The 19,984-nt window shown below is 35.5% G+C and overlaps 1 protein-coding gene across 1 annotated transcript in view; it reads left to right on the top strand.

Moving 5' to 3' along the window:
- The first annotated feature begins 3,804 nt into the window (after positions 1 to 3,804).
- The window catches only part of LOC121313804 (POU domain, class 6, transcription factor 2-like), a 117,070-nt gene continuing 100,890 nt past the window's right edge, over positions 3,805 to 19,984 (top strand). The window contains exon 1 of the mRNA XM_041246599.1: positions 3,805 to 3,988. Coding sequence (XP_041102533.1) covers positions 3,823 to 3,988 — 166 coding nt within the window. The 5' untranslated portion in view covers positions 3,805 to 3,822. The remainder of the gene's footprint in view (positions 3,989 to 19,984) is intronic.

The following is a 19,984-nucleotide window of genomic DNA, read 5'->3' as shown; positions in this document are numbered from 1 at the left end:
GGATGATCTTTGTGGACTATGCGCTGCTTGACAGAGGAAAGCCTCGGGAGGCCTCTGTGAATGACAAACTACTGCGTGGAAACTGAGGTGTGCTAAAATAACACTGGGGTACTGGAGGCAGATACTGTACACAGTAGATATGAGCTCTATACACTCCTAAGAACAATGCTTTGCCCTGCCTGCAAATGAGGTGTATCAACTTGATGGATCTTTATCCTAAAATAAAAAAAAAAATCCTAAAAGTCTACTTTCTGCTGAAAAAGCATTCACCATGGGCTAAACTCTGCTAATTAAAAATAGTAAACATGCACCCGATAATGTGTTTTTTTGTAAATCTAAAAATTAAATAAAATAATTGTTTGACACCGCAGCTTTAATACTTTTAAGTAAACATGTAGTTTAGTACATGCTTGAATAATATATAGGGGGGGCTCTGCTAATTAAAAATAGTAAACATGCACCCGATAATGTGTTTTTTTGTAAATCTAAAAATTAAATAAAATAATTGTTTGACACCGCAGCTTTAATACTTTTAAGTAAACATGTAGTTTTATAATATATATATATATATATATATATATATATATATATATATATATATATATATTATATATATATATATATTATAAAATTTAAATTATATAGTCCTTAAGTTATGTTCAATGGGTCTTAAAACCTGTAAATGGTTTTCTGTGAAACTGTATAATAAGCTTATAATAAATGATATATGTCAGTCTTTTTTTTTTTTTTTTATCAGGATCTAAGCACAGTTGAGATTACAGAAAGAAAGCCTCTGCTCACGCGACGAGAGGTTTTCACCCCCAAACTGATTGCCCATTCTAATATAGCAATGCAGGAAAGTGTTTTTTAAAGAGAGAAACAACTGCATATTGTAAGCGGCCCGGCAAAGACATTCATTGGAGGACTTGCAATAAAAAATATCTCTCTTAACCTGAACTGACCCTACCGGAACAGTTGTTTTGTTTTGTCGCTGATCTATCCAGCACAAAGCAATGGTGTAGTGACTGGAGCTACAGATACCCAGTGTGTGCATTAGAGTGTGGTCAATTTCAGTTTGAGTTGTAGATAACAATGCTCACAATATTCCTTTGTCAAAAGCTATAAACCAAGTAGAACATTGGATTGACCAGACTTGGCAGAAGTGTCTTGTTTTTTTTTTTTTTTTTAACCTGTTCAAGACTGCCATCTGAATGATTAGAATTTTATTTATTTATTTATTTATTTATTTATTTATTTTTGGGCACATTGATTAAAATAATTACCAGTACTCGTTCTGTAAATCTTGAAACAGCAAGGGTTAAAAATACAGTTATTAATTATTAGAAATATATCTCTGCAAACATTATAAATCTGTTAAATCTTGTATTGTTCCCAAAGAATAAAACCAAAAATAATCTGAAATGCAGGTTTTTACTAAATTAGCTGGCAACAAATTCAGAATGTTCTGTAAATATGTCTTAAACCATTAGCACTGATACCTGATCACTCCAGTGGAGTTAGCCTGTTTATGGTTTCTGAATGAAGGGAGTGCATTACATTGTACTTTATGCACAATTGCAAATAAAGTAGTGGCAGGTAAAGTAATCTCTCTCTTGAGTCCAACACTCGCTGAAAAAAAAAATATAAAATATATATATATATATATATATATATATATATATATATATATATATATTGACATTTGTCTAATGTTGCCCAGGGCTTAGTATTTTATTTAAGTAATTAACATGGTAAAGGAGAAAGAAGCTGTCATGTCATTTCTTAAGCTTGAGAGGGTGATGAAAGATGATATCTGGGTGATGAAAGATCTCATCCTTTCCACTTGTTTAAGATTGTCTGGAATAGAAATGTCAGCATTACGAAATCACTGCTCTGCTGTTGATATGATAAAACCTTCAAAGGAAAAAAGACAGAGGGAGAAAGCAGCACTTTTATTGCACACTATGTGTCTGCTGCTTTGCTTTTTATTCGTCCTTTTGTGAGCTGGAAAAACAAATAATTCCCCTTTTCTTACTCAACTCGGCATCTTTTTGTTTTGTTTTGTTATATGTTTCACAAGCTCTGATGCCCCAGTGAAAATGACAGTATTTCAAAACCATGAATCCCTTCCATGACCCCTCTGAGGTTTCAAACAGTCAACAGACTGTAAAGAATAAATAATACAAAAGTATTGATTATTTTGATGACTGCGAGATTCAATTAAGTATTAATTTTGCCCTCCAGTGGACCTATCAAGATATTCAAAGGGGAGGTTTTGGCTCAGCTAAATGCATGTAGAGTGCACCAGGCTTAAATAGAGAGAAAATGTGTTTACCTATCTCCGAGAGGAATGCATTGGTGCACAGAGTCCAATATTTAAGTGCTGTGCAAATTAAGCCTTGGTGACAGCGACATTGTTTGCAGCAATATGAGTATTGACTAAAGCAGTGCGTTTGATGACAGCTTAAACTATTTTTATTGATTAACATTTTCATAGATTATTATGTGTCATATCAAATCTCTGATTCCAGAGATGAATACATTAGAGAGCCCCCACAGGCATCCGACCATCGACCAATGTGGTGATGAGTGGACACTGGAAGAGCCTGTTTGCTTCCTACTAGCCTGCCTCCACGCACACTGGTCACCTGTTCTCAGCACAGACCCATTTAGGCATAAACTTTGCAATAAATAGCAGACAGTCAGCTCAGGGAGTTTGCCACTCCAGTTTATTATTTGTTTATTAGAATTCTCTTTAGCTGAAGGTAGACATTTGAGTATTGAAAAAAGAGTTAAGCCTCAGACAATCATCTAACAGACAACTACTGACCCCTGGGCCTGTGTGGCTGAAAAAGAAGACATCCTGAGACTAATTTAAGCAGAACGAGCCAGAGAGGGGAACAATAGTAGCAGTAGGGTGTGGTCATCTTTGTTTTTTAAAAGTGGAATCACAGCCTTTTGTGCATGAGAGAATCTCTGTTTCTTTTAAATTGAACCATACTGTGAAATAATTAATTCAGTAAGTGCATTTTATTATTATTATTATTATTATTATTATTATTATTATTATTATTATTATTATTATTATTAATTGTTATGCATAACCAGGATTAAGTTTTGTCTGTGTTTACAAGTAAGCATTTTTTAAAAATCTCCTTAGCATAAAATTTGCTAAATTTAATATAATTAGGAATGTATGCTGTTAACCTTAAAATCCTGTACATTTCACAATTTAATTGAATATGTATATTTTGTAAACTAATGAGCTTATATTTTGAAATGTGAATGTACAATTAATTTGTTGTGATAATAAAGTAATAATTGGTAATTATATATTTATTTGATGTACTTTTAGTGTGAACAACTAGTCACATTAAAGAATAAGAACAAAATTGTGTTTTAGCTGTAGTATTTGCAGTACTGTATATATGCCTTAACATATATATCAGAAGAGAGTACTAAACTATTGTGGTCGCTGATGAAGAAAGTGCATATTTGACATCCGGTAGCATTAGAATACATGAACAAAGGACATATATTTTGAATATATTTATTTATAGAGAGCTATTTTTCTATGTAGCCAGAATCCTTTGATTATTGTGGAGCATTAATAGGGTGGAGAGTAATGGAAAACTCATTGGATCAGTAATAGCTCTTCACTTGACTGCAGCCAGCAAAAACAGCAGGAGCAGCCTCAAACTGAGATAAGGGGGGAAGAGAGAGAAAGAGAGAGAGAGAAAGAGACAGAGAGGGAGAGCGGGTGAAAGCACACGCCAAAGCTAACTACATTTTACCTCGGTCTCTTGCTTATTCTAGGATCCAATGATTACTGGACAGCTCAGTAAGCCCTTGCTGTCTTTCCGGAGTGAGATGAACGCGGAGCTGAGAGGTGAGGGCAAAGCGGACACTTCAGACAATGAGCTGAATGAGTCTCTGCTTGCGCCCGCAGAACAAAATGACAGTGAGGACACTCCCAGCAAGCTCTTTGGTAAGTCACTGAAGATGTATAATCTGAAGGTATATTTTACTGGATTGATAGCAGTTGTTGTAGAAACCAGTTTAGGATTAAGGAAAAGTTATGCCAGTCTGCAAAAAAACAAACAAACAAATATAGCAAACTGTAAAAATGTCTGTGTGGAGGGGTGGGGGTATCAAAGATTTTCAAGCAAGTTTAATTTATATCGCTCAGTTAGAAGATAAATTAATTGTGTGAATAAGGAGCATGCTTTTAAGAAAGGAAGCAGCTGTTTAAAACACTTTGCAATGTATTTGGCTTTTATTAGCACCAGACATGGATGGATGGTAACACCTCTACAATAAAAGGCACAGCCTCAATTCACAAGAAATTATTTTATAGCCTTGCACTTGAACCTGAGTATGGACATCATCTACCTATAGTTCCTTTAGCTTGTTAAAGTATCTGTGGCGATGGAGGGAGTTATTTGAAAGTTAACAGCAGACTCTATTTCAGACTGAAGGCACACATTCTCTAGTACTGTAAATAAGACTATAGAAATCTGATTCACTGTAATACTGGAAGGCTGTTGAAAAATTGTATTAACGTATGTGGCTAAGAAAGGTATTTGTGTGTCTGTGTTTATATATTTTTTTTTTTTTTTTTTTTTGTAAAATTGTTTTTCAGTGGTTCGTATACGCTGTTTTTTAATCAGAACTTCTGGTAAAAATCATTTAGGCCTGGCAAATTCAAATAACTAAATTGATATTTTACTTACACAGGCTTTGTGTGATTGTTGACACAAATTGTGAACTTTTATTGTCACGGAGAGGAACCAGATCTAAAAACATAGGGTGAACAGTGGAATTATATTTTTTCAGACCAGATGGCCATGTGTATTTTTTGTTACTTTGTGAAACATGCTGAGAGAGTGCTGTAGAAACTAGGACACGTTGGTTTCATGGGATACACAGAACCATCCATCACTGAATATGACATTTCTGAACATCTCGCCCTTTCTTTTTAGTAAGTATGTTTATATATTATATGGAGGTTTTTCATATGCACTTGCAAGTAAATAATGACATGTATGCTGGTGTGTTCGCAATACAAAAATGCTCACTTGCAAAATGTTTTGTGAAAGACTAAAAAGACACTGTGCCCTTATTTTATTGCATTTGGATGAATATAGGCCCTAGGAAAAAAAAATAGTTAAAAAAAAAAAAAAAAATTACATACAAGCAGTGAACATTTTCTTGACTAATAAACAGTATGTTTTGTTTGAATTGATATATACTGGTTGCTTGCAGCACAATGATGAAATGCATTCACTAGCATTGAGGAAGAACTGTCATATAATGGGTAATCAGGACAGCAGAAAATGCTGTTTGATTTAGTTTTAATTTTAATTGGTTGTATGCAATTGAATAATTCTATGAAACGTTGTGTCTTCAAAAACAGAAAACAATTACTGGTACATTCTTTTTCAGTAAATATTTAATATGTACAATGAAATGAAATTGTAACTTTTTTGGAATGTACCTTTGTTCGTCAGTGGGTTGCCCAAGCATACCATAGTTTCAGTAAGCCATGCTTTTTTATTGGCTGTTTAAAGAGATAATTTTGTGACATTTTGCTATTTCTGAACAAGGTGAATTGTGACAGATTTGTATTTAAAAAAGCCTTTACTTTTTCTTAGTCTTGTGGTGCAGCTTAAATTATTATAATGTATTTAAGCCTCACAGTAATAGGTGAGAAGAACCATGACCCCTAACAACACTGAAAGAGCTTGAAAAGAGACATACAATGTAACAATGTAATACCTTATAATGTGTGTATTGAGACTGGTCCACACGTATCTTTTAAAAACAAAACATGTCTTGCATCACAAATGCAGACAAATGCGAAATGTGCTTTTTGTTATATTTCTCTGTTGTTTTTGTAAATAAAATTCATAATCTGACATTTATTTTATGATAGGAAGGGACCAAAAAAAAAAAAAAAAAAATAACAATGAAAAGATAAAAACAAAAACAAGAATTCAAATAGATATAGTAGACAATTCAATCAGTAAATGAGCTAAATGGTTTACAGTCTGTATTTGTTTAATTAAAGAGATTTTTCTCTGCCTTGCCAGAAATCTAATATAAAAATGTGTAATATGTTTTAAACACAGTCACACAAACGGGTACACATGGTTTTCTTCTGTTGGAGCACAGAAATAGCGCACAATTTAAGAGGAGCAGACTCCCGTACCTACAGTGCAGTGCAGTGCTTGCTGCCGGTGGCGGAGTACTGTCAGGTAGGGCAGTAGCAAAGCAGACCGGTGATGTCAAATTCGGTTGTAAAATAACAGTTTTGCGCAGATGGTAATTGTGTAAGAGTAGTAAGAGAAACTACTCACTGGTTAGCTCCGATTGTTTTTCTTTGTTTGTTTTGTGTTACTATTTATTTAAATTTGTAAAAACAGCACAAAAAGAATACATATTTTATATTCTTGATAAGTTTAGCAATAACAGCTGACCCAGTTAGTTTTAAAATAGGGTTGTCTTAAGTTAAATTAAAAGTAAATCTCTAGCAGATAATTGATATATGCCATGATATGTATGCATCTATGTACAGTGTGTATTCCAGTTGCTCTTGATTGGTAATATTCAGCACTCAAACACTAGTACTATTATTCATAGTGCCGAGACGACTCTTAGTACACCTTTAATAAACATACCCTTGTTTCTATGTGCATACATCTATATAAGACTATATTTATATAGTATATATATAGAATAGTACTGTAGATTATTATTTATGCCACACAGAAAGAATGTACTGCTAATTAAAATAGTGAAGCGGGGTGGGGGGGTTGCTCATCTTTCCATTACTCTGAAACAAATTGTGAAAATCAGACTGTGGACATTCATTTTCATCTTTCTAGAGACTTTTTTCTGGGGGGGTTATGCACCTCAGCATCTCACAGTGCAGCTGCAAACCCTTAGCAAGTGACCCCTGTGTTTTTATTACAATGAACCTGCAGAAGCCATCTCTGTAACTTTTTCATAATTCATTAACTGACATGATGTCTATTGAGGATCTTTAGCCAATAGATTAATGATGTCTAAGGACACCTTCCTGTCAGCAACCAGTAAACATAGATAATTTGAAACTGTCAAAAACTGAAGCCGTCTTTGATTAAAAAAAACCCTGCTGGTTTGTGTTTTGAGACTAATAATACATCAGACAACCACACATAGAGAGAAAATAGATGAGACTAACAAAGGCGAGCTGGGAACAAAAGAGAACAAGTAAACCCCTTTTTAGGTTACAAATTTAACAGATTTACCTATTTTTACTACACAGAGGTGAAGCCCTGTTACAGATTTACAGTGTGACTGTGTCTCCACTTGATGCTTCCCCCCTGATTTGTATACTAAAGAGGAAGAGACTGCCTCCGTCAGGGAGTGATCTGTGTAAAGTTTCCCACTGTCAGGATAATGCATTTTTGTGAACGTCCCCAGGAAAGAATCACTAAAGAAAGCTCACAGTAACAGTTTCATATCAACATTGTAACAGTTTTCTTTAATAACCATTGAGCATAGTTATTTATTTTTTATCTTTGTATCTCAGATGTACAATATTCCTTCTGATTATTTTTTGAATAACGTTTGTACAAGAATGCTGCTGTTTTCATCCGTGTTTCAGAACTCTCATCTTGTTTTGGTTCTTGAATCCGTCCTTTTTTTTTTTTTTTTTTTTTTTTAATTGGACCAAGAAATAACGCATTACATTTCATTATTTTTATATCCATTGTTTTGTGATGTATGTAGTGGGGTCCTGCTACCCTAACCCTAACCCTCCACTTTAACTTTATAATTACCGAGCTGTCTGCTAGGTAGTTACATTGATACTAGTACCTCTACTATGTATGGAAACAATGTTTTCTCTCTCTAATACATAACATGATTTTTGTAATATATAGAATCAACATTTTATAAGGTAGATGGCGTATATTATTAAAAGGAATAAACATTTAATTTTATTTTTTATTTTAAGCCACTGGCAGATTCAATGATTGATTAGCTGTATACAGAGAGAGAGTTAAGGGCACCCTGTGAACTATCCCAATGGCTGACACCAGACTTGGTGTCTCATTGTTTTACTGGTGTGACACTGGGCTGGCCTTGAATGAATGCATTGGTCACAGCGAATTATATAATTTATTTATTTTTGTTGCATAATAATATAGTCTTTACAAATAGCAGACAATTTGTTGTGCATGCTTGGATGTGCAGCAATGTATAATACACATATTTTCTTGATGACAGGAACACATTGAAATTTGGGTTGCATTAAAACAACTTGATTGCAGAAATCAGGCACACATGCTGACTTTTAAATATCGGTCTATACAAAAATACAATTTTTTAGACATGTATGTTATAGCTTAAACAGTAAACAAGCATTTACTCACACATTTATAAATAACAAGGTCTTAAAAAAACAGGATCTAAACAGCGCATATCTAAAAACAGCCAGTATTTAAAGACATAAAATAGGCCTCAGGGCTGATACAAATCATTTTACTCTTCAGTAAAATTCTGACTGTAAAAATATTTAAACACTAGAAGGGTCACATTTAATTATTTGAAATAAATGTCAGTGATATTAAAATCTACTGTGTAGATCAATTCAAAGTTTTAGAAATATCTCTAAACATTTTACAATATTGTTGCAAAAATCAAATATACAGTATGTATGTATTTTACTTTTTAAAGTAGCTGTAAAAAAGATTTAAACATATAAACAGTAACTAAAAAGTTAAAATCCTCAACGGCATTGTATTTTACTGAACATTTATCTAAAACTTGTCCTAATTTTTGAGGATCTTACATTGATTTGGGCATTCTTTCCATATGTATAGTGTTATGATGCAGTGTAAACCGCTTTAATTAAATACTGTATTTAAAACCAATGAAAAATTTGAAATACAAAATATGTACAGCTATTGTTTGATGAATCCTATTGTAGATAGTTAGATGTCATTACCAATTTAGCTAATGAGTTTTGTCATAAAAACACAAACAGTTCAGAGTTTTACATGCAAGATTATCAAATGATAATTCCGTAGGACCCTGGAACAGACAAATAATATGACAAATACAAGCATGTGAAGTGCATCTCTTCACATGGATGCAGGCACATGTCCTTTGGCCTAGAGGACTAATATGAAATCTTCCTCAGACAATATGGTCCCAAACAATGTTGCTTTATTTCATCATAAATCATAAGATTTGTTAACAGAATGTATGTTACAAAAGCATTGTGTTCAGCTTAGAAATTCCATGTAAAAGCTATTGTATTTTTGGTTTTTTTTTTGTTATATCACACACACACACACACACACACACACACACACACACACACACACACAAAAGCATAAACGTAAGGAAGAAGAATCCCTCGAATGAAACTACAGGACCTAAAATCTGTAATCGAGCAAAGTTGGTCCTGCACTCCATCCAAACACCCCTTAAATAAAATCAGGTTGAAATTCAATTGCAGTTGAAAGATTTCCACATTTTCAAAGTGCGTGGACGCTGTCCTGGCCCCTTTGCGATTGCAGGGAATCAGAGGACTCAACTATCTCGACGACTGTCTGAGTCGCGAGAGGGAGCAGTGGCCCACACGGCGATTGTGACGCAGCATCTGGCGAGGCTGGGCCTCACCATCTACGATGCAAAGAGTCTGCTTATACAGGTGCAGTGCACGACATACTTGGGGCTCCGTCTGGACTTCAGTACGATGTGCGCATACCTGTCGGATGACACAGTAGCAGCTATTCAGGGTTGCCTCTCCCTGTTCCACCAGGAATCAAAGGTCCCCTTAGTGAGGTTCTAAAAACTGTTGGGTCTGATAGCCACAGCTGTATCAGACATCAAGCTGGGGCTATTACACATACGTGGGCGGTCTGCGGTCCACGTAGTTGCATCGCATTGCCTTCTGGCTCCTGATTTAGGTGCAACAGAACCTGCTGTCCCTACGGGCGACTTTTCTTCCCATTAGTGGTAAACTGGGCAGCAGACCTCCTGTTGAGTGAGGGAGTGCATCCGTCACAGTGGCAACTCCACCCCCAGGTGGTAGAGCGCATTTTGGGAATGGTTTGGGAAGGCGAAGGTCAATCTCTTCGCCTCGTCGGAGAAAACACATTGCCTCTGTGGTATTCCTTCTATTGCTTGGGCGGCCCACTCGGCGTGGATGCCCTAGCCCACGAGTGGCCCAGGACTCTTGTTTACACGTTTCCGCTAGTACCGTTGCTCCCAGCCTTCTTGGAGAAGGTCCGGTTAGAGAAAGCGACTGTTCTCCCTTGTGGCCCCTCGGTGGTCCAGCAGAATCTAGTTCTCGACCCTATGCCAGCTCATACAAGGCCAGCCTTGGGAGATCTCGTTTCACTTGGATCTCAGTCAGACGAGGGGCAATGTCGGTGGTTGTCTTCTCTTTCAGGGAACCAGGGTTACAGTAAGTAACCTAACGTTATAGTTATACAGAACGGAAAGATACACCTAGCCATTATTGACAATGGCTAATAACAAGCCAGGTTGAGGACTTTCAGTAACACTTGAGGCTTTTCCTAATCTACATTACTGTGGGGCAAAGAACCCCCAGGCAGGCAGTATTACAGCTTGAGGCTGTATGAGCTGTGAGGGGATGCAAGTGTTTTATGCACTACCCTAACGATGAAGGGTTTAAATTTTATTTCAACAATTTTAAGAATAATTAAATAAAAAATGTTTTGGAAAAGCCGTTTTCACACATTTCTATTCATTTGTTTTAGAATTGTTATATTGATTTGTGAATTGACTGCATAATGATGGTTTCCCTTTTTATAATGTAAAAGTTGTGTCGTAAACTATACCTGCCCCATGAATACTGTACTTTTTTGTTAATGTGTACTTTTAAAAAGAGATACTGAGAAAGAAGGCAGAGGTGGTAAAAAAAGGATTCAGGAGTTTAGTAATGGTTTAAAGGGTACATAAGGGCCTATTTTATTTTATTGTGTTACATGTTCCTATGTGTTGCTACAACTCTTTATGTAAGGTGTGTGTATTGTTTATTTATTTTTTTTACATTTTGACCACTTTTTTAAAAACTTTTACATTGCATTCCCTGCCTCTGGTAAATCCGTCTCAATTACATATGTGAGCAGGAGGGTGATGGGAAATGTAGTTCTGAGAGGTCCATGCGGGTACATGGGAAGCCATCTTGAGCCAGGGAATGCAATTTAAAAGTTTAAAGAAGTGGTGAAAATGTAAAAAAATAGATAAAATTAAAAAATAATGCACACACCTTATGTAAGCAGTTGTAGCAACACATGGGAACATGTAACACAGTGAAATAAAAAGGTCCTTATGTACCCTATAATGGAGCTCTTGCTGGGCTCAGCAACTTCATTTAGCAAAGCTAATGCTTCATATTAATTTGTGCTTTTAAAACAAACAGCAGTGAACCAGCCATGTACATTCTCTGCCTTTTCACTCTTTCATTTTTCAAAGCGGAAGATTAGGACTCCAAGTAGTTAACTATTGTGGATTGCTGAGTGCGTCATTTTTTTTTCAGTCAGATAAATGATGCCTGTGCTACTGATGTCCTTCATGTTCCAAAGACAATAGCTGTTCTCCTTCAATTTACAGAGAAGGTTCCATTGAAGTAGAAAGTTTACATGTTGTGTGTGTTTGTGTGTACTTAGGCGTAAGGCATCTGACAACAAAAACAGGTAATAACAGTAATTGTGTATAAGACCCCACCACCACCACACACACACAACATTAAAAACATCTTATATAGCTTGATGATTTTTTTTTTTTAAGGGTCATTTTGGGGTATTTAAAATAATCTTCCACTTGAGCTACCAGGAACCATAAAGCTTGGCATGTAAAGTAAATTGTCCGTCACCTCCTGCCGACCTGTCATATTTATTGTCAGGGAAAAATGGACATTAGTTGGAGAAGCACTTGTTAAAGGCCAAACAGTTTTTTTTAGATGGCGCGGATGTGTACAGTTTCTACTTTTTCTTCCCAATGAACCCCCTCTTCAGACATCAAAAGACAAGATAATCAGACACATCAAGCACAATTTGGTATTATATTCAACATCCAAAGGCTCATCTCTTGTCAGTTTGCATTTACTCTCCCAAGGATGTGATGCTTCTATCATCATTCTGTCAAGGGGAGTCTGGCAGAAATGACAAGGGCACTTATTTCACACACTTAGCATCTGCATTGAATAGCCTGTATTTATTCTGATTCAGCCAATATGGAAGAATAATTTGAGAGAGGTCACAGGCAGTCACCAAAACGTTCATTGATTTGTCTGATTGGGAGCCATTTGCTGCTTTATTTAATAGTATTTAGCTTATTTTTAGGTAAAAATATGTTTTTATTTTTCATGTGCAGGATGTTGTGTGACATTAAAATTGTTTGAATCGTTTCAGTGTTTAGTTTTTTTCTATAATTGTGGTTTATTTCTATGATTTGCTGATCAAGTTTATTGCTGTGGTCTGGAGTTGAATATTCAATTTATGAATTTCTGCTTTGGGTTTCTGTTTCTTCTAAAGAATCAGATATTTATTCCTCCAATACTTTGTAGTTCCCCCCCAAAAAAAGATTGTGACATGATTTTAGATGAAAAAGGTGAAATACCATACATATTTAATGTAAATATAAGACATTTAATATAAGTTTGTGTGAATAATAAAGCAGAATACCCTTGAAGCATGTTCAGACAGAAAACAACATGCCTGCAGTGTCACTTGCCTGCATCTCCAGCCCCTTATTAGAATTGCTTTTTGTACTTGTATCTAAAAACACTCAATGCACTAGAAAGAATACATGTTATTTATTCCATAATGCAATTTCGCCTGTAGCTACATTTTTAAGTGTCTGTTAAAAAAAAAAAAAAAAAAAAACATGAATATCTGAAGCCATTGTGTTTGTTTAACAATATTTAATAATATCATAATGAATACATGGAGGGTATGATCAGTCCCAATACACCTTGTTTCGTATATGTTGTATCTAAACCTGTCATTACTGATTATATAGATACATTAGTCAAGACCTGATTAGTGGTATTCAGTTATGAAGTTATAATTAGAAACAACATTCCAAGAGGTTACATGTGCTGGGTTTTATGGAGACTCTAAACTAATATGTAGTTCAAGTAATGTTGTTCAATGTAAAGATTGTGGTTGGGATTACTTTTGAATAATGATTTTAAGGGCCAGAACAAAGCATGCACCAATTGTGGTAGACAGTTGATTAGAAGTGGAAGTGTTATCTGTTAAGGACTAAACTTGTGCCGGTGGTCTCTCGCAGAGAAAAAAACTAATGTGTAAACTGTTGAAAATGAAACATTAATTGCATACAATTTTCCATGACAGTACTCTTCTTTGGAGCTCTCATTCATGGTTTCTGAAAGTCATTAATAAATGATGCGCTTAAAAATATCCCCTGCAATCTGTGTTCTGGAGAGAAACTCAATTATCCTGACCAAACACGGAGAATGATGTTTAAGCCATTTGTCATTATTGTGCTATTTGTAGGTGTTTTGGTTTGACCTCAAGCAAGAGAAGCTGTGAACTTGGTTTTAGTTTTCAGCTATGTGTGGGTTATGGAGCATAGCCCTATCTACAGCATGGGCTCCTGAGGAAATGATAATCAGCTAATGGACTTGTATGTGTCATGTACACATTTTCAGATACTTCTGACCACTCTTTTTGACATGTTGAATTTTCATAGAATATTTGACATCTTTAGTCTATTTCAAACAACCATTCAGTGTTATTTTGGTTGAATTATTTTGCAAAACTGTAACTTTGTTAGACTTATGATATACATTTCCATAACCCTTAAAGAGCTCCTGAACAATAAACTCTGAAAAGACCCGCCTCCTTCAGCACCTACCTAGGCAATCACCTTGTATAACTGCATCAAAATCCTGGAAAGAGACTGGAATTGGAAATCAAAGTAGCTCTCTAGAAAAAATGTTGGACTTCAAAATTGCTGCTGGGTCTAGTCAAAAATAACCTAGAAACAAATACAGAATAGGATTTATTTGGTCTCCTAACTCAAACGTTGCCCAGTTCAAGTGCAATGGCAGACATGAGTTTGTAAGTGTAAGTGTAAAGAGATGCTGTATGTTTAGTTACAGTTCCCATTTCAATGTACGTATATTCTCATGATGTGCTAGAATTAGAGAAAACAATTACAAGAATTTACTTTTATAGTATGTACAACAAAATGTCATATTGGTAGTTTTATTGAAATCCATTGTATTTCATTGTGATAGAAATATAGTACAGTCAGTTTTCTTTTCATTAGGTGGTGCAGTAGATTTGCATTGACGAAAAAGATCGGGCCACACAGTAGCTATATTGGTATTGATGCAATGCACCAACGGACAGAGGCCTCAATCACACACTGCGGCACCGGCTTCAGCTGAAATCGCTATTATGAGAAGCAGGAAAACAATGGAAAGGTTAAAAAACATTGACAGGTGTTATTAGTACTTTTATAGACGTGATACTGGCTCTTTAAGTCAGTCACTGGTTAGCCCTTTGAATCCAAAGACCTGTTCAAATAGCAATAACAATAAGATCAACAGAAACATTATGTTTTTATAGCACTGGGGTCCCTTATGTCGAGTTATTATTTGTGTATCTTACTGATATCCTATCATAATAAAACTGTTTAGAAAATGGTTTAAAATAACTCCTCAGTGACATTATAATATCATTTATTGGTTTGGGTTTGGGTTCCTTAAAATATTCCAGACATCAAAATCAATGGAAGTGGTAAATAGTCCAAAAAGAAATACTGTCCGACCTGAAAGCATTGTGTGCAATCATCCAGCGGAATTATTGAAGAAAAGGAGAAAAGTCAATACTCACTTCTGTTAATGTCCCTGAAAACCATTTTGGAGAAAATATGTACCATGGTTACAGTATTGGTCATAGGAGTACAATGAAAACATGCTCACCAAAGACACATTTCAGTATGCCAGTAGAGTATTGGCAGAGGAAGCACTGAATTAAACTTGAACCAGCCAGCTAATCATAGCAATAGTATAGTGGTGTTTTTTTTTAAGTTGAAATTAGATTCTCCTCTTTGATTGTTCTGCCGTGGTCCTGGGGTATATTTCAGTGCCCTCCATCCTCCTCACTTTTATTATTTATAACACTCACTCTTTGAGCACTGACCAGTACTAATACATAACCTTTTGTCCTTCTGGCTGATTCACTTTCTTTTGAAACTGAAGATTGAATGAATAAAAAAATAAAAGAAAATGTGTGGAGTATCCAAGGAAGTTATTATGGCTTTCATATTTCAGAAGCTGAAATAAGATTGGTTTCTTTAATTCTTTTCCGGGAATGGAAATATTTGTTCAAAGCTTCATGGTAATGCTTTAAGAAGACAGGCTCTCTCTATATATGCATACCTTTCATTGTATGATAACATTTTTTAGTTGTTGTTTTGTGTTTTCACATCAGAAGGATTCACTTTTTTAAATGTAGTTTTTATATTAGAATGCCCATTGATTTTGTTTAACAATCTTCCTGCAAAGATGAGTCGGGGAGAAATAATAAAACAAACTATAAGAAAACTATTCACTGTTTTTTCAGTGCATCATAAAAAAAGTGGGGCATGAAACCGCATTAGTGGTAAATTCCCCTGAGGATAGGCCAGATTGACCGCATGGGGGTCTGGTCTTCTGAATGGTCTCTGTCACTTCCTAGTAGCTGATGACTGAAACAAGATCCATAGCCACTGGGAGCTTTTAATTTTTTACATTGTACAGATTGTCTTGACCTAATGCAACAGCCTGACAGCTACCATTTGAACACATCTCATTAACAGCTTTTTAACAACATTAACAACATTGTTTTACTGTGATCTTTCATTGGGGACAAACATGAATAAAAAGGTGCATCACTGTTGAAGGGGTTACATGGAAAGGCTACTGTAATTCAACAAAAATTAAAACTAGTTAAACTGAAGTATTTGACCAGTTACACAATTTATTGTCATATTATGTAGCAACGACAGAACAAATTTACAAAAATGAAGTCACAAGATTAATTGATTAAATTATTATTTTTTGTTTATAAAAGTGATTCTCCACCAAATTTAAGATAACTAATTTAATGTATTAATGTATTTAAAACAGGTAAATGACAGTAAGAACCATACAGTAATTATATATTGACCTGTCGTGGATCCACGTTCACAGTTTAGTGTATGATTCCTCGTCCTGTTCAATGTGGGTTGTTAAGACATGGATATTTATACATGTTCAGTAGTATACACACATGTGTCTGTGTATTATTTCATGACTTTGTTTGATTTGTGCTGTTTTTCAAGCTTTTGTGTTGAATAAGTACATATACATATATTCTTATGTATATAGATAGATTGATTTATTGAGTGAACCAAGTACTGTATCTGGTGCAGATTATTATTATTTTTTTTATTTTTATTATTATTTATTATTATTTTTTTTTTTGTATTGGTTTATTAAATATAGATACAACATGCCTGGCTTCCACCGTTAACCAAGAACAATAAAGTATGTATTTCAATATGTATAAAGTATACATTAAGTATATACATTCTCTCACAGCACCTGCTCTCCCCATAAGGATCTAGAACCTTTCCCCTGCCTCTCTTTGCATGAGCTATCGGTGCATGTGAACCGGGGGCTGTAGCACTTTCACAGTCCAGAAAGCATGACATTCCTTGTTACCAGTGGGAGGAAAGGCTAATTGAGAAGTGTGTTTAAAAGCTGTAATGAGTAGCATTTACATGTATTGATTAGAAGCCGGGCCACCGGTTCTCATTTATCACCGCCAGCAGCTGTGACATTTTTCCCCACGTCAATTGGCACAGCTCATATTCCCGCTTCCCTAGTTATTTATTGCTTTTTTTTCCCTCCTTCTTCCAAACCAGAATTCTGATCCGCCATCTGGAATGGGCTGGTAATTGCTGCCACTACTTCAGCAGCTGCCACAATCGGCAAACCGCTGGAGTGAAGAATTCCATCCTGCATTTTCAATCTTTTGCATTTCAACTGCCTAATCATATTTGACAAATAATTAATCTGTGTTAATACTTCAGGGAGCTGTTTGCAAGCAAATTGATAAGCCCTGCTGCTGTAAGACACTGACATGAGTCCAGAGCTTAAGGGCAGCCCACATACTCTGTTTGGAGAGAAGTCTGTATCCCTAGTTACAGTTTACAGTAGTGAGTGATAATGCAAATCAAGGCATATGAACTACTTGAATTGAGTTGAGCTTAAAACTAAAAGAAATATTAACCTATAGCTAAGGCGAAATAAAAATTTAAAAAATGTGTGTTTCGGGTTACCCGACCAACTTTATTTTTTCCACTGACCCTAAGTATTTTTTGCTGATACTAAACTTTGCTGTATAGCTGAAAAACTGACCACTATGCACGGCCACGTTTTCAGTCATGCGACTTTCCGGAAGCCGCGTAGCTAACAAGATCTTCAGTTCATGTAAAACGTTGGGGTCAGAGCAGCAAAGCTGCAGCGTATCGCCAAGTAGTTGTTTTGCACTATTGTTTGAAAAATGTGACCACATGCCAGAAAAAAAAAATATAACCAGTGTTAGATTTGGGGGTGAAATGCCATTTTGCATACTCCCTCTTCAATGTTATTTGTCTTGAATAGTAGCCTGTTTTTATTTCTCACCAGTACTTCATTGTTTAATGTTCTCGATGTTTTCCTTGTACTGCGTCTGCGTGTGTTCACCGGCAAAACAGTACCCTACTGAAACTGACAAGCGGCATCAAGAACTGAAATTGACGTGGCAACTGCTTTTTAAAGGTCGAGTGCATTTTAGTTTTTTAAAAGAATGTTATCACATTCTTTTTTTTTTTTTTTAATTGTATGCATGTTTCATATTTCTGAGATCTGTGACATGTGTGTGGTCTTTATATATTTTTTTTATTGTAAAAGAACTTTGGAATACTATATTGTATGTGAAAAGGTCACGTGCTAGGCTAATATTGTCAGGGGTTTTTTTTATGCTTTTATTTTTTTTTTTTTTTTTCCCCCTGCGGTTTCATGGTCTATTTATTTATTTATTTATTTATTTTTCACGGCTTAGCATGCAGCAGTCCTATTTATTCGATTGGACGTATCCTATTGGTGTGTAGGCTATATTGTGGTCATTTTGAGGACTTGTCTTATTTGACAGAACTGAAAGCGTTCCTTTGCTATATTGTATTGTGACTGGCCATGCTGTGTCAAAGGACAGTGTGTCATTTTGAGAGATGCCCTGCAGTGTTGATACCAAGCTTTTTCTATTCTGTGAACGGAGTATCCTCCCATTTTAAATAATCCTTGTCTAATTCTAAACATTTTTAAACATTATACCAGACATTTAGGGTATGTAAAATAGCTGTTTTTTCATTTGAAATGCTTAAACATTTTGGGAACAGTTAGGAGTGACTAGTCCTATTTGTTTTCCAAATGGTTTCATGTGGGTAGGGTACAATTCTAACATTTGTAAAAGTCCAGTATTGCACTAAATATAGCCTTGCAGCCAAATAATTTTTCTCAAGAGCAGGCAAGGATGGCCCTACTAGTTGAGAGCGGGCCTCATTCACTAAACAACCGTAACGTGTTTTGCACACAGTAAGTCAGTCCCTTTACTGCTTGCTTTGTACACCAGCTGTATTAATGAAACAGTGGCAGGCAACAGCTAGTACGTGGGGAAAAAGTACCGCGTTTGAGTCATTTAAATGTTATGAATGATGTTAATGTGTGGAAATGTATGCAAATCACGTCACAAAATACCACGAGGGCGGTATTTGACATGCAAACCATAGTCACTTAAGGGCGCTAACTTTACTAGGTGCCTCAGCGTGTGTTAAAAGTACCGCTTATCGAAACCAGGCGGTGTCACAGAAGCAGCAGAAGAGCCGCACAGGAGAGCGAGAAGATGAGTCGGGGAGAGAATATTTCGGAGCAGGCAGACGTTGCTACGGTTGTGTGAGGAGGAGGTAATATAACTAGATACAGATTGAGCACAGATCATACTAGCCTTGTATGTACGGCCCTGGAAAATTCACAATATCGCGAATTTCAAAGAAAAATGTTTACCTACCCTGAAATATGCATTTTATTTTCCCTACAGTATTTTATATCACTCTTCTCCTCCCCTGTTCATGTCATACGTTTATCAAGTAGAAGCAGCGCTACAGTAGCTGTACACTGTCCAGCGTCAATGCCGTGCATTTGGTTGGGATTAGTTGGGATTAAATGCAGCAAACTAGTCTAGGGGAATTACACGGTCATTGTAATTAATGTGTCAATATACTGAAGCAATCTCATTTAACGCAGGCAGGCGCATCACACGTGGCGAGGCAATCCACACACAATTAGTAATACAATTAGATAAAATGGTTTGATAAAACGTTTTTATCAGTATGATAACCTAAATAACATTGAGAAAGACATCATAAAAAAATATTTCCTTGTAATGTTACTACTGAGTTTTGCCTTACTTTTATTACATGTAATGATCAAAAAGTCCTTTTGCAGGACTCACACAGAGGCACAAAAGCTATTTTAAACATCATATGCTCGGGAACTATTGTCTAGGATTTAGAATATTGTCTGCCAGGGTACCACCATACTGTACAATATTAGCGTAGGGAATAGTCAGTTTAAAAAACAAAACAAAAAAAAACATTAGCATCTGGAAGGTGGAAAACATAATTGTTATTCCAGTAGCAGAATCAGTAGTAGTAGTAGTAATAATAATAATAATAATAATAATAATAATAATAATAATACTGTATGTTTTTATAGCTATGAATATATGTTCAGGGAAAATAATTCAGTATGTTTGTGGGTGTGTGTGTGTGTTTAATTTAATATAAAGCATTCTAAGTTATAGCACTAACAAAATATTTTATAAATACTTTTAGAAGGTATGAGCTGTACCTCTTTATT

This window comes from Polyodon spathula, chromosome 4 (assembly GCF_017654505.1).
Source record: "Polyodon spathula isolate WHYD16114869_AA chromosome 4, ASM1765450v1, whole genome shotgun sequence".
Lineage (NCBI taxonomy): Eukaryota > Metazoa > Chordata > Actinopteri > Acipenseriformes > Polyodontidae > Polyodon > Polyodon spathula.
Note: the sequence above shows the minus strand (reverse complement) of the source record. Positions and strands in the feature narration are given on the sequence as shown.